General features: G+C 48.0%; 2 protein-coding genes and 1 non-coding gene across 3 annotated transcripts; 1 reads left to right on the top strand and 2 right to left on the bottom strand.

Moving 5' to 3' along the window:
- Positions 1–3,365: 3,365 nt before the first annotated feature.
- LOC107279672 (serine/threonine-protein kinase 54-like) lies at positions 3,366–4,559 on the bottom strand. The gene has a single exon (XM_026021799.2). The coding sequence runs from the start codon at positions 4,518–4,520 to the stop codon at positions 3,366–3,368; it is 1,155 nt and encodes a 384-aa protein (XP_025877584.2). The 5' UTR covers positions 4,521–4,559.
- Positions 4,560–9,761: 5,202 nt separating this feature from the next.
- Positions 9,762–11,537, bottom strand: LOC4352245 (uncharacterized). Its single transcript, XR_010738474.1, has 2 exons — positions 11,210–11,537; positions 9,762–10,470 (listed from the first exon to the last, which is right to left on the bottom strand). It is a non-coding gene; the product is annotated as an uncharacterized protein (transcript).
- A 253-nt stretch (positions 11,538–11,790) lies between these two features.
- LOC4352244 (uncharacterized protein At2g34160) lies at positions 11,791–13,931 on the top strand. The gene is made up of 5 exons (XM_015765170.3): positions 11,791–12,172; positions 12,743–12,791; positions 12,975–13,037; positions 13,187–13,251; positions 13,382–13,931. The coding sequence occupies exons 1-5, from the start codon at positions 11,939–11,941 to the stop codon at positions 13,478–13,480; spliced, it is 510 nt and encodes a 169-aa protein (XP_015620656.1). The 5' UTR covers positions 11,791–11,938; the 3' UTR covers positions 13,481–13,931.
- The last annotated feature ends 987 nt before the right edge of the window (positions 13,932–14,918 follow it).

Here is a 14,918-nt window from a genome sequence, read left to right as displayed (position 1 = left end):
CACATCTGCGTGTGGCGTTCCGTCCCTGTACGTGTGGATACCGGTAGAGGCGCCACTGGTTTGCGATGCTGATTGGCGTGGGAGTACGACGAGGAGAACGCACGAGGAAGAGAAGGTCGAGCCGGTGCGATCTACTACTTCCCCTACATCGACGCGCGCTGCTTCACGAGAGTTCCTTCGCTTCTCAGCGTCTTCTTCCGCTGCACAGCGCGTCGAGTGGTAACGATCTATGATCTAATACTTGCATGGTTCCTGGTTTACATGATAGAAAATTTTGATTTATGCTATCGTAGCCTACGCGTATCCCAACAGCTGGAACCCTACCTCGAACGGCGTCGTTGATTCCGCGCCCACCCCTACCCAATGCTGCCACGCACGACTCCTCTCCTCTTCCTCTCGCACGCAACGCCACCCGTCGCATAACCCTAAGCGTCGTCGTTCCGCTCCTTCCCTTTCCCGTCATAGCTGCACCTTCCCTCTCATGCCAACCTCAGCGTGCGCCGCCATCGAAACTGACGCCCCACCTTCGCGCGCAACGCCGCCGGCGCCCCTCTCGGCCAACCTACTCCAGATAGACTCTGCTGACGCCCCTCCCCACCAACCGCCACCAACCATGTCGCGAGACACCTCCGACACACCTCCTCGTCAACCGCGTTGCGAAACACCTTCGACGCCCCTCCCCCTCTCGAGCGATGACCGGACCTAGGGAGGACACCGGTGGTGAGCCAGACCGGGGGAGGGTGGTGGTGGCGAGCCGGACTAGGGAAGGGAGGGTGGAGGTGGTGTGAAGACGAGGAAGAGGAATAGCAGCCATGGCCGGCGATGGCAGCGGCGTGGGAGGCGGCTGTTGGAGGGCCGGCCAGCAATGTTGCTAGTGGGTTTGGAATAGGGGTACGGGTGGGCGGCATGTCAGCTTCCGTGAACCGCGCGCACCAGAGCACGTCCACCGTGGTGAGCGGCCTGTTTGGCTGGCAGGCGAGCAGCCCGCTTAGCACGTCGAACCCCACGGTGACGGTGGACTGGCACGGTGGCAGACCACGGACTCAGCAGGCGGCAGACAAGTAAAGCTTGGCCACAACTTCATGTCGCATGCCTACCGTGTTTGAACACCCTGTTTAGCTTGTCCATCTCCGACCTCCGGGTAAGAGCAGGCCGCCGGTAAGGAACACGCAGATGGGAGAAGGTGGTGGCGGTGGCAGCCGCCGCCTCCATGGCAGAGGTGTGGTCGCGGGCCCCAGGGGGGGTCGTGGACGAGAGAGCGTGAGCGGGCGCGCGAGGGACGGACAGCGATGCTCTTGGCGTGCGGGAGCAGAGGAAGCAAAGGAAATGGGACAGATGAATGGGAACTTTACATGTAGATCCCACGTTAATGCCACGTGAAATGAATGCCAGGTAGAGATGGCAACGGGTGCATACCCATCGGGTTCCCTTGCCCCATAACAACACCCGCGATGACTAAATATTCCTACTTAAATACCCACACCCGTCGCGGGTACAAAATCATCCCCATACAAACACCTGTGCGGGTAACGGGTACCCATACCCATACAATTGACTTGTAGCATTTCTTTTGTATTCTAATTAGCCATATTAAAACTGTAACCATCAATATTTTATCTAGCAACAATGCTATTAACATTAGTGTTTAAAGACGAGTAAAAAATTATACAACCACATTACATAATTACATCATAAAAAAATCAAATAATAATTTCATATAACTAGACTAGAACAACGCTTAAGATGTGAAAAGGAGTTTTATACTATGATTTAGTAGTCGTCAGGACTTATATTTCTCATAGTTTTAGGCTCAATCTATGGGTTTTTTTCACCCACGGATTGATGGGTACGGGTGGGTAAAGAACGGATCCATACCCACGTACCTAATGGGTAAAAGTTTTCGCCCGTCAGCAGACCCATGGGTATAAGAATTATAACATGATTAGCTCCTAATATAGTAAAAACCCGTCGGGTGTCAGGTCGTGGGTCCCCATTGTCATCTCTAATGCTAGGTCAACACCACCACATATGCCGTCAGTGAAACTACCCTCCAAAGCCACCGAGAGAGTCAAATTGCACCGGTTTTAATAATTGGGGTGTCGAAATATCAAGTATTGAGGGATACGAAACAGATTCGACCACTAGTTAAGGGGGTCAAAGTGAACTTATTCCAAATCCTTTATGGGGACACTAAGGTGGTGTTTAGATCCAGGGACTAAACTTTAGTTCCTGACACATCAGATGTTTGGACATTAATTTAGAGTATAAAATATAGACTATTTACAAAACTAATTATATAAATAAGAGCTAATTCGTGTGACATATTTTTAAGCCTAATTAATCCATAATAAGCACATATTTGTTGTAGCATCACATAGGCTAATCATGAATTAATTGTGCTCAATAGATTCGTCTCGCGAATTAGTCTACACTTAATATTTCTAATTAGTGTTCAAATATCCGATGTGACAAGAACTAAAAATTTTTAATCCCCTCCAAACAGCCCCTAAATCTAAGGCTTTAATCACAAATTTGAATTGCAAAGTACTCCACCATCAATATTAAAGGTTTTGGCTTATTTGAATTTTATATAGGTGGAATCCAATTAATTTTTATACCATGGAACGGCCAAGATCGACCTAGCTTTATATCGTCACTACTTAAAAAATTGGTAATTTTTCTCATCGTTACTCCATTTTTTTCCCTTGCGGCATCTGCACGACGCGATAGCCATGACTCCGCTTCCTATGTTCCTTTCGTTCCTGACACACGTATGTGGCGTTTGGCGCGCCTCATCCGACTGGATATAGGTAGGGCTAGGTTACGCGTGGATTATAGAGACTTTATACGAGTACAAACATTACATGATCATTACATATGTATGATATAGATTATAGATATGAAACAACAGGACGCTTCCTAGATTTTAGGAGGAACAATCAATCGACCGTGTGATGCGTTATGCGTGGGTTGTGAGAGGAGTTAGGGAAGGGTGTTGTGCAGTACCCACATGTCGATGTCAACTCTCTTTCAAGAGCATCGGTGGCCATCAAATCCAAAGGACGATGGGCTTAAAAGAGAGCTGATATCGACAAGTTGGTACTATGGAGAAGCTGGGCATCAAGACGGTGTATTAAAAATATTATTATATATTTATATATACTTGATTAAACTTAAAATTTAGTTAGAAAGAAAATTAAAATAGCTTATAACAATAACATGAAACAGACGTCTAGTAGCTAACACTATAAACTAAGACAAGAAGTACAACTTATTACAACTGCTCATTACTTACAACTTATTAGTAGTAGTCAGTAGACACGACTTGAAAAAGAAAAGGCTGCCAATGCAGGTGAAAAACAAATCTACGAGCGACCGAAGAAGCAGAAGCACCCTGGCATCTTCTCCTCCTCGTTCTTCTTCTTCTTCGTCGTCTTCTTCTTCTTCTTCATCTTCCCCGGCGCCACCATCCCGCCGCCATTGCTCGTGTCGAGCGCCTCCAGCATCCGCACCACCTCCTCCATCTCCGGCCGCGCCGCCGGGTCGGCGTCCCAGCACCTCGCCATGACGCGCGCCATGGCGGGCGGGCAGCACGGCGGGATCGGCGGCCGCATCCCCCGCTGCGCCACCGCCGCCGACGCCTCCGCGACGCTGAGCCCGAACGTGAAGGGCATCTCGCAGCAGTACGTCTCCCACAGGCAGATGCCGAAGCTGTACACGTCGCACTTGCGGTTGTACGGCTTCCCGACGAGCACCTCCGGCGCCATGTACCCCACCGTGCCCGTCGCGCCGGTCATCTCCCTCGGGTCGCGCGCCTCCACGCGGGCCACGCCGAAGTCGGCGATCTTGAGGTCGCCGCCGCCGCCGCCGCCGAGGAAGAGCATGTTCTCCGTCTTGACGTCGCGGTGGACGATATTGTTGGCGTGGAGGAAGCTGAGGCCGCGCGCCATGGACAGCGCGAGGCGGACGACCTCGCCGTAGGGGAGCTTGCTCCGGTAGTGTTCGATCAGGTACTTCTTGAGCGTCCCGCCGCCGAGGAACTCGACCACCACGCAGCACGCCCTGTCCGCCGGCGGCTTCTCGCCGGTGTTGCGCTGCTCGCCGCCGCCGGCGGCGGAGGCGGCGGCCGGGATGTTGAGGTCGGTGGTGCCCATGGACGCGCCGAAGAAGCGCGCCACGTTGGGGTGCTCGAACGAGTGCCAGACGGCGGCGAGGTCGGCGAGCGACGCGCGCAGGTGGGCGATCTGCTCCGGCGTCGAGTAGCCGTCCTCCCTCCAGTCGAGCACCTTCACGGCGACGTCGTGGCCGCCGTAGTCCGCCCGGAACAGCGTGCCGTGGTACCCCTGCGCCACGACGGAGCGGATGCTCAGCTTCGACAGGTCGATCTCCCACGCCGCCGCCTCCTCCTCCGCGCCGCCATTGCCGCCGCCGAGCGCGTTGGCGGCGATCTTCTCCTCGAGCGCGAGGTCGATGGTGCTCGCGGCGAGATCGTCGCTGCTGCTGCTGCTGCTCGACGCCATCGATGTCGCGGGAACGAGCTCTCGAACGCGCGCGTCGCCTCGATTTGTCTCGCGGGATTTTTCGGCAAGCGGTTTAGACACGGGCGTACGTGGCCTGTATTTATACGCGTGGTAGTGGTGGTGCTAGTTACTGTACTACTCCTAGATTCGAATACGGAATACACGAATCCGTACCGCGTCCGTACTAGTAGATTCGAATCGTTTCTGATGTATTCGGAGTACAGAATACACCAATCCGTACCCCGTACGTACGTCTCCAGATACCGCACGACACCGGATCGGATTAGCGTGTCCGTGTCCCGCTCCCTCACACCAGTAGGGGGACGGGCTGCGCTTTCGAATTTCGGCCAAAATTTCGGTGGCACTGAAATTTACGAAATTTTGAGATTTCGAGAAATTATAATAAATTTTGATTGTATTTGAATAAACTTTGATCAAATTCAAATTTTTTTTACAAAATCCGAAAATTCCAAGCGATAAGGTGACCTGTTGGGGGTTTTGGATTTTCAAACACCAGACGACACCAGATTGCGCTCCAAAAGCTATCCACATCACTTCTGACGAACGCGGCCTTAATTCGTCCATCGCGAGCACGTAAAGTACAACAAGCAAAAATCTTAAGAATCCAAATAGTGGGATAAGAGTAGGGATGCATGTGGGCCGACCCGTGAATCTACTTATATATTTAACTGGTAACTCATGAGTTTTCACATCGTGGCCTAGCTTACCATATCTAGAAATGCAAATGGATCAATACATAAACCCATTTATAGATCGAATTAGTAAGTAACTGTGAGTTAATATGCGGGTTACCCACTAATTACACCTATAAGCGGGTTTGCAGGTCGGTCCGCTTGCATCCCTAGATAAGAGGAGATGGATGTCATGCTATGTGGAATGATCAATGAGAACATCTTATTCAAAAATGTGTTTCCGAGAGTTGTGAACTCAATGATGTGATCAGTTTTAACAGGGAATGACCATGTTGTCCAGAACGCCAGTTCCAGGTATGGAACTATGGTGGTGTCAAGCATGAATCTAATGACTTAACATGTGGAGACTGGTGGGAATGTACAAGGGGGCATCACATGTTCCCGACGCAGGGTTTTGTTTTTATGTTATATTGGAGGGAGAGGAGGATACAGGCCATCGGCCCATGGTGGCAGGACACGAGTCATAATTATGCCTCCTCCTGATCGAACCTTAGGCCATCCACAATGGGTGCCCCTGGGTCGTCCCCCGCTCACGCCGTCCGCCGTCCGTCCGCGCGGCGTGTCCCTGGAGAGAGGCGCGACCCCCACGCGGGGAACACGCGCCTCTAGCTCCTCAGCTCGCTTTTTCCGGAGATACTCCCTCGAGGCTACGTATTGCGGCGACCCGGTGCCCCGTCCCCTGCCTCCTCCCCTGGTGTTCCCCTTTTTGCCCCTCACCGATGGCATGGCGATGAGAGATAGAGAGAGAGAGAGAGAGAAAGGAGAGAGAGGCGACAACGACGAGAATCCGCCGCGGTAGCCGTCGGCCACCAGCCGGCGACAGGAGGAGACGGCTTCCTCGCGCCGCGGCGGCCGGTGGCCACCAGCCAACGACGGGCTCGGCTTCCATGATGGAGACGACGACAATGACCCGGCGACGACTCCACCTGCGCCTCGGCCTCTTCTGCCCACACCGCGCCCGCCACCGCCGGCATGCCACGGTCTCCTGCCCGATCTGGCCGCAGGGGGGCCAGATCCGCCCATGACGGTGCCGGATTTGCCCCCTCCAGCCGCCGGCGGCGATGGCGAGTAAGAGAGGCGGCGGCAAAAAAATGAGAGAGAGAGCGGCGGCAACAAGAGGGCGAGAGAGAGAGGATAAAGCGGCGGCGGCTGGGGAGGGCGAGGAGGGAGGTGGCGTCGGCGCTCGCGGGAAAGAGAGGGAGAGGGAGGGGGATCGAGGACGGCGACGCCACCGAGCGGAGGGAGTGAAACCCGGTGGAGGGAGTGAAGAAAAAGAAGAGGAGGAGAAAGAGGCGGAGAAAAAAGAGGAGAGAGAATGGGGGAAGAAGAGAGGGTTAGGATAGGAAAACACCCACTGTGGGTTTTTGTTTTGGGACACCCATTGTAGGGTTGAGTACCTTCATCCAGTTGCTTTAGATTTTGAGGAACCCATCCAGAGGTGTCCACCATTGCGAGCTGAGTTTCCCTACGAGTGTCCTCAAGAGGTGGCTCACATTGTGGATGTCCTTATAGAGTTGTGGCTGTTTGTGAAAATGAAACTCCTAACAGATGCTTGGCCGCCTAGATCCCATTCCACCTTCGCATTAAAAAATGGCCGCTTGTCTAACAGTTGCTCTTTTTGGAGTAGACAATAAACTGCCCACCCTCCTCTTATCTCTTTTTTTTCCATGTTTTTACCGTCGCCTTGAGTGCTAAGGGATCATATCAACTTTGTTGCTCTGCTTCCTCCATGCAATCCATCGAGATGTCAAGCTAGTCGTCTATCTTGATGATACGTGACTTCCACTTACCTCTTTCATCCAAAAAAAAACTCAATTTCTAAAGTTTAAATTTTGTCCCACAAAAAATCAACTTATATCATTCTACCTACCCTCAGCATTTACCTACATATCACTTTTATTATTTTTTTTAACCATTAAGAGCATTTTAGTCATTCTCACTCTTCACTATCTCCATCTTGATATGCTAGGAATGGGATTTTTTTTGGGACGAAGGGAGTAGGTAATATGCATCTTGATTTCTCTACACTGAATTTAACTACCTAGGTTTCAATGAAGGCACTATTCCTTTACGGATTCCAACAACAAAATAAAAGCAGTTGGATCCAATCGATTCCTAGGAATTTTGTATATGAATCAAGAGGGCGATTAGCAAAATGAAGCTGTCGTACTAAATCGTTAGCCCCTCTCTAAGAAAGTCTGGCATGTGCTTCTACACAGGGTCCTTGCAATTCTAGGAGCCATAACTTAAGTTGTGTATAGTAGACCCAAAAAAGATGAGCCCATTACCACCAACCCTACATACGAGTATAGATGCCAAACGGGCTGCCCGGCCAGGCATGATCGGGCCTGGGCAAGAGATCAGTCGGGCCGGCACAGCCCGCCCACTTGTTGCATCAACGGTCCAGGCACAATCCAATAAGATTCAGGCCATGCCGGGTCGGCCCGAAGTCTCAAAAGCTCACAGTGCTCTTCCTTGGAAAAAGTCCATTTTGCCCCCTCATTTCTTTGGGCCGCCACTTATACAGCTAGAATAAGCCTATTTTGCATCCCTCATCTCTTTGGGTTGTTCTTTATATGATTGGAATAAGTCTATTTTGGCTCGCTCATCTGTTTTGCCTTCATGTGTCGGGCCGGCCCGTCGGGCCGAGGCAAAGGCCCAGACATGACCCAAAGGTCAGGCTAGGCTAGCACGGACCGGAATAAGTTCATCTGAGGTCCCTTAACTTGTCAAAGAATCTGATTTTCATCCTTCAACCAGAAAACCAGATACAACGGGTCCCTCAACTATCAAAACCGGTGCAGATGAGGTCCCTTGGCGGTTTAGATAGCGGTTTTGGCTGATGTGGCGACTACGTGGCTAATTTGACTCGGTCTTCAACTGACATGGCGCATACGTGACAATTCGATCCAAAAAAATAATAAAACTCGTGGGACCCACATGTCAGTTTCACACACAAAATAAAAAAATGGTGGGACCCACATAGGCCCCACATGTCATCCTCATTGCCCTCCTCTTCTTCCCGTTATCCTCTCTCTTCTTCGGACACTGACAGCAGCCGGCGACCTCGGCGAGGCGGCTCGCCGCAGCCTTCCTCTCCGACTAGTCGTCGTCCTTCGCAGCCTCGTCAGCGCGCTCGACCGCGGGCTCCGACGATGAGGACGACCACTCCAGCGCCATCGCCGCCACGCGAGCCAAGAAGGTGCCGCCCTCCATCGCCGTCACACCCGAGAAGGAGATGGAGTTCAACGGCGGTGGCGGCAGTACTGAGGGCGAGGATGCGGTTGGTGCAGGACCCCACAGCGGCGCCGACCACCACGCCACCGGTCTCCTACAACAAGACGCTCGTGCCTGCCGCCACACCGACCACCCCCGCCACCCCGGCCCCCGCTGCGGCGCCCACCACCCCGGCTCTGGCCACCGCAGCGCCTCCTCTCCCACGATCGAGACTCTCGTCGCTGGCACCGTTGTCCACCATCTTGGGGATCCCCGTCACGGTGCACGCCGAGCCGCCACCGCCGGAGCTCGGACAGCCCGCCTCGCTCGCCTGCTCCGCCGCCCACCTGCCCGTCCGCTCCGCGCTCCCTGAGAAGAGAGAGAGAGAGAGGGAAGAAGAGAATAGTGAGGATGAGGAAGAAGAGAGAGAAGGGAGAGGGATGAAGAAAGGAGTGAGGATGACATGTGTGCCCCACCATTTTTAAATTATTATTTTTTGTGTAACTGACATGTGGGTCCACAGTTTTTATTATTTTTCCGGGATAGAATTATCACGTCAATGCCACGTAGGACGAAGACCTAGTCAAATCAGCCACGTAAACGCCACGTCAGCCAAAACCACCTTCCAAACCGCCGAGTGGCCTCATTTGCACTAGTTTTGACAGTTCAGGGACCAATTGTGTCTGGTTTCGGAGTTCAAGGACGAAAATTGGATTCGGTGTAAAGTTAAGGGACCTCAAATGAACTTATTCTGCACGGACCCGACACCAGCCGGACCGTGCCATGCTTGGACCGGACCAAAACCCCTTACCATAGGCCGGGCCGTCAGGGCCGTTTGGCCAACTATGGGTGTGTTTGGTTCTCGTATCCCTCTAGTCTGGCTCATCTCCCTCATCCAGGCTAAGTTTTAGCCTGGTTTAGGGGATACACATGCAGACGTTTGGTTGCTTGGATGAGATGAACCTGGATATGATGAGATGTTGTTTGGTTGGTTGCAGCATGGGGCGGATGGAATGGTAGCATACAGAAGATGTTGTTTGGTTGGATAGATATCTTGTGTGTAAATACCTATTATTGTGGGTGGTGAGATTACCCCATAAAGTTTGTGAAACAAGATCTTTTTTCCAAGTCCCTAATCTATTTATGTGTGATAAGTTTAATTCGTCGTAGAGGTTATAGATTAAATTATGTTACTCTGGGTGTGTGCCCACCTACTAATATTCCTAAGCTCATTCCTAACCAATGAGCAGCACTGATGATCATTTTTTTTAACAAATGTAACGAAATGGCCTGGATGAACACGCAAGAGTGATTATTCTAGCAAAAATCATGTACATAATTTTATTGACGACACTGGTACATTTGACAATTCAAAACAAACATACAAATATACGTGCTCATGGCAAGTTTTTTACAAGTAACCAATTTGATAAACAAATTAGTAACCGCATACAAAACTAAACCATCTGTTTCAGCTATGTTCTGCTTGCAAGCTTTTGTACAGATTGCTTCAAACTCATCAACCATGTTCTGCTTGCAAGCTTTTGTACAGATTGCTTCAAACTTATCAACCTTAGTATATCTACACTTGATCTCACAAGTTTTTCCATTATCACATTTTCCTGAAACATAGTAAAAGTAAACAGGATAACCTGTACCTTTGAAACAGTACAGGATCTGAGTTGCAGAGATCAGGTCGCAAGAGCATCAACACTTAATAGTAGTATTATCTTTACCAAAGGAGCAAGTGCAGAGTGTATCGGTTTCATATAAAAACTTGATCATGTCAAAATCAAGTGTGGTTACCAAAAAAAATGAGTACATCTGTTGATATCAAAAGATGAACAAGGAACTTGATAGTATTTGCCTGACATCAATAACTCGAAAATGTAGCAAATATGTGCAGAAATTTGACATCATTGAGCCTCATTTCCAGCAGGTAAATAAATGCAGAACAATGGCCTCAGATATATGAAGAATGTGAATTAGCTACTATCATTGGTATCTGTTCTTACCAGTATCTATCAAATGTAGCAAAAGAAAAGGTATAAGGAAAAGGAAAATAAGACGAAATGTAGGAAAAAAGAAACCGCGAGAAAATGAGAACAAGTGTAGAGCAAAAATCTATTCACATGCATCACAACAGCAGCATATATCATCATTGGCCATCTTTCCCAGCCTAACAGCAAGAAAAAAGAACAAGTGTAGAAAAATCTGTTCATGTACTCTTATAAATTCTGCACAATTCAAGTGTAGAGGTGGCCTCAGTTCTGATAAGATCATTTGAACTATAAAATACTGAGAAAGATCACAGAAAGACAGAAACTTAGAAAGGGCATGTTTGGTGGCCTGACTTTATCGAATAAGGTCAAGTGCAGGCATATCTGTTCTTATGCATCACTAATAAGCACTATTAATCAAGTGTGTATCTGTCAGTATCAATTTAAAAGAACGCACTATTGTATCTTGCCTTACCAGTAACTTGTATTTGTAGGCAAAGATACAATGGCATAACACAAATCAACAGGAAAATAGGAATATGTGTAGGAAAAATCTGTTCATAAGCATCACAAATCAGCAACATTAGTCATCATTGGCCATCTTAGAACAAAAAAGCAAGCCACTAGACATTTCATTCCATCGAAATCAACTAAGAAAGATATCAGCTTTTAGTAGATCTAGCATATTTATGAAGGGGACACGGTCTAATCCAAACAAATCGGCTGAGAAAGGGAAGGAGATGCCCAACCTAGCCCTTACCAGAGAGCTCAACGGAGAGAGTCGACGAAAGAGAGGGGCGTAGCAGAGACCAAACGGCTTGACGGAGAGAGTGAACCAGTGGAAGAAAGCGATGGCGGCGAGCGAAAGAGAGGGAGGATGACCAACGGAAGAGAGGATGCTGACGGACGACCGGCCCTCCCGCCGGCGAGGACGGCGCGACGAGCAGCGCCCTCCAGTCGCGAGTCGGCGGAACCCTAGCTTTCCACTGGTTTGGAACAAATGAGGAGGAGGAGAGGAGGGATGGTGGTGACCCCATCCATGGGTTCTGCACGCGCGGGTGCAAGCGAAGGTCGATTCTAGCGTTTCCGCTCAGCCTGGCTCCGCGGGCCTTTTTCATCCACCGGATCTTGCTATGAGACAAGCCCATGCAACCAAACAATCGCAAATCTACTGGCTAGGTGCAAGCCAGGTGTGGTCCGGACAACCAAACACGCCCTATACGTACGAGTAATGAAACCCGGCCCGAGAAGTTGACGCCTACGATGCGGAGAGACGCGCGGCGGGGAGGGAGGAGATCGATGGAGGAGAGCGCGCTCGAAATAACCACCGCTGCCTCCGGACAACCACGTAACTCCCTACTTCTACACCACCGCCCGTACGTGGCCTCCACTCGCAGCCTCTCTCCCTCTCCTCTCCTCTCCGATCGATCCTTCCCCTCTCTCTCTCTCTCTCAATCCAGATAGGAAGGCGGCGAGCGAGAGCGACACGATGCAGGCGGTGAGGGAGGAGGAGGAGCAGGTGGTGGAGGAGGTGGTGAGGGCGGGGGCGGTGGCAGAGGAGGAGGAGGGGCCGGAGGAGAAGGAGGTGGCGATGGTCGGGGAGGAGATGGCGGAGGCAGAGCACGACGAGGAGGAGGCGGAGGCCGGGGCGTCGGCGAAGAAGAACCGGATCCAGGTCTCCACCAACAAGAAGCCACTCTACTTCTACGTCAACCTCGCCAAGGTATATATATATTTTGTGATTGCAGCTTCGATTTTATTTTTATTTTTGTTAGGGAAGAATCGATTGGAAACTGTGAGTGAAATTTTGTGGAAGCAGTCGAACAAATTTAAATCAAAACAAAAAACCTTCTTATGAATTTGCCGCCTCTACCAATGCAATGACAAAATGATACTCCTATATGGCCATATGGGAAACAAGGAAATGTTCTTTATGAGAGAAATGGAAATAGGGGGTATCCAATTTTATTTTATCCGAGTTTTATTGACTGTTTTGGTGTTCTATCTTGCTCCGAAATTGCCATGCCTTTGCTATGTTATTTATCTGGCCCCGTTCCTAATGTAAAATCTTTAATTCAACAAGAATATTGAGAACTGGGAGAATTATGAATGAATTGCATTAAAAAAGTTTCAATTTTCAGTGTCCTATTGTTGAGAACTGGGAAAAATATTGAGCACCTATATATGATCTCTAAGGTTTAATCAGTTCTTTGAATTTGTACACATAACACATCTTTTTGTTTAGAAAATTATTTATCTGACATCTCTAAACCCATATGGATACTGGATGCAGAGGTACATGCAGAACTATGACGAAGTTGAGCTCTCTGCACTGGGAATGGGTAATGCATCCATAGAAACTTAATACTTGTTCTTAAGTTTCCTTCAAATCATCTGATGCATATATGTATTCAGACACTCTATAATAAAATCTGAAGTAATATGCATTTTTCGCACATCCTTATTTTTAATTACTAAGTCATTTCATATTTACCTGAATCTTTCTGAGGTATCTTCTATTGCAGCAATTGGCACGGTGGTGACTGTTGCTGAGATCCTCAAGAACAATGGCCTGGCCACTGAAAAGAGTAAGCATCTTTTCTATTCTGCTAATTACTACTTGTCTACAAAAATCAAATCTATGCGCAAGCTTTCTTTCTTATTGAAACAAAAATTCAGTACGACTTATCAAAATAGTGAGGTAAACTTATTCTCTTCTTCCAACTTCCCTGTTCAGAGATCCTGACATCAACCATTGGCACCAAGGATGAATCGAAGGGGCGGCTTGTCCGTAAAGCCAAGGTGAGATGAAGATTTCTTGGCGTCAACAGTTCATTTTCCCTTTCTGTCTGAACTCACCATTCTTCTTAACTTCTACCTGAATCCATATTGACAACTAACAATTTATCTCTGTCTGTTTTTCTTATCTCAGATTGAGATTCTTCTTTGTAAATCAGAAAACTTCAACAGTATAATGTCCAGCAAGAAATCAGACCGCCCGAAATCCGCCGAGGAAGAGATCAAGGTCTGATGATGAACACCAACTTCTGATCGATCAGAGCCTCCATGTCCAGAGGTTAACAAACCATGCTTGAGACAGTGGGAGGCAGCAGCAATGATCTGATTTTAGTAGTAACTAGGGGGTACCTTAGTCCTTGTCAAAGGAGGAATAGATCATAATATTGTCAGGCATGCATACTATGCAGGCAAAATTATGTCCTTTCCTCTTCCTTGCAGCTCTGTCCAACTGAAACCTTCAAAAGAAATTAAGCAAAATTTGCAACTGCGTCAGTACGGGGAGATGATGAAATTAGTGGATGTAGAAATAGAGTTTATCTCGGTCAGTCCCTAAGGCTGGGACTGGAGGAGTCCTATAATTAAGCTCTTACTTTTTCAGTTTGATGTTCCTTTGCTCATGTATGAAGCTTTTGGACAGAGACAGACAGGTCACTGTCATAATGGAAGGCTGAGGTTTCATGTGATTGTGATGCTTCTGTTTCCATTTGGGTGTGTAGTAGTTTTTCAGTAGATAAAACATTTTTGTTATCTCAACTAACTTGGACAGGATTGGCTTATCCGTCAGCGATAATGTGCTTATAAAAACGTGCGTACTGGGTAGTTTTTACAACAAAATTGAGTAGGAATGGTACGTGCAAGAAAATAACTTATGACGTGAAATGTCAATCAAGTAACTTATGAGGTGATTTTTACAAATTCCCTTTTTAGAATGGTATAATTGTATAAATATATTTTTGACGGGTGGACTGGGGGATGAAGCCCGAGATTACCCTTCGTTACTGTTCGCCTTCGTAGTTGTTGTGGTCGATTTATTGGTAGGATGTTTGTGATAGATATTTAATCCCAAGATAGCAACGTTCTCATGTTTTGTGTTACATGTAGTCGTTGTCGTGCTATTCATATTTTACATGATTTTCACATGAAATGGTTTCCCATGAAATTCCCCTAAAACGAGAAAGCTCCCCCCACCACTTAATCTTAACGTCTCACACAACGCTCCAAATCAATCTCCTATTTGGATTTATATTAGTATTAGAAGATAGCGCGATTACTAATTAGTGCGTACACACCGGCAACAAAGATCGTGTGTTTTAGCCCACGCCCGCATACACGTCTCTGGCCAACCATACGTGTGTGGTTACAAAGGGATTAGATAAGGTCATGATTAGTTTAATTAAGTAGTTTTCAATAATTACAGACTAAATTAAGATAACATTTCTTTTTTTATTGGTGGGATTTTTTTTCTTTCTTTACTTAAAAAATTGAAAATCTATACGTAATTTTCTTAACTTTCAAATAAAATCTAAAACTTCCTAAAAAAATTATAGTTCACCAAAAAATGTAAAACTTTCATTTAGAATTCACTAAAAAATGTAAAACTTTCAACTCAAAATTTGAAAACTTTAACCTTAATATTTGAAACTTTCAAATCAAATTATTTAAAACTTTCA

The sequence above is a fragment of the Oryza sativa genome, chromosome 12 (genome assembly GCF_034140825.1).
Source record: "Oryza sativa Japonica Group chromosome 12, ASM3414082v1".
Lineage (NCBI taxonomy): Eukaryota > Viridiplantae > Streptophyta > Magnoliopsida > Poales > Poaceae > Oryza > Oryza sativa.
Note: the sequence above shows the minus strand (reverse complement) of the source record. Positions and strands in the feature narration are given on the sequence as shown.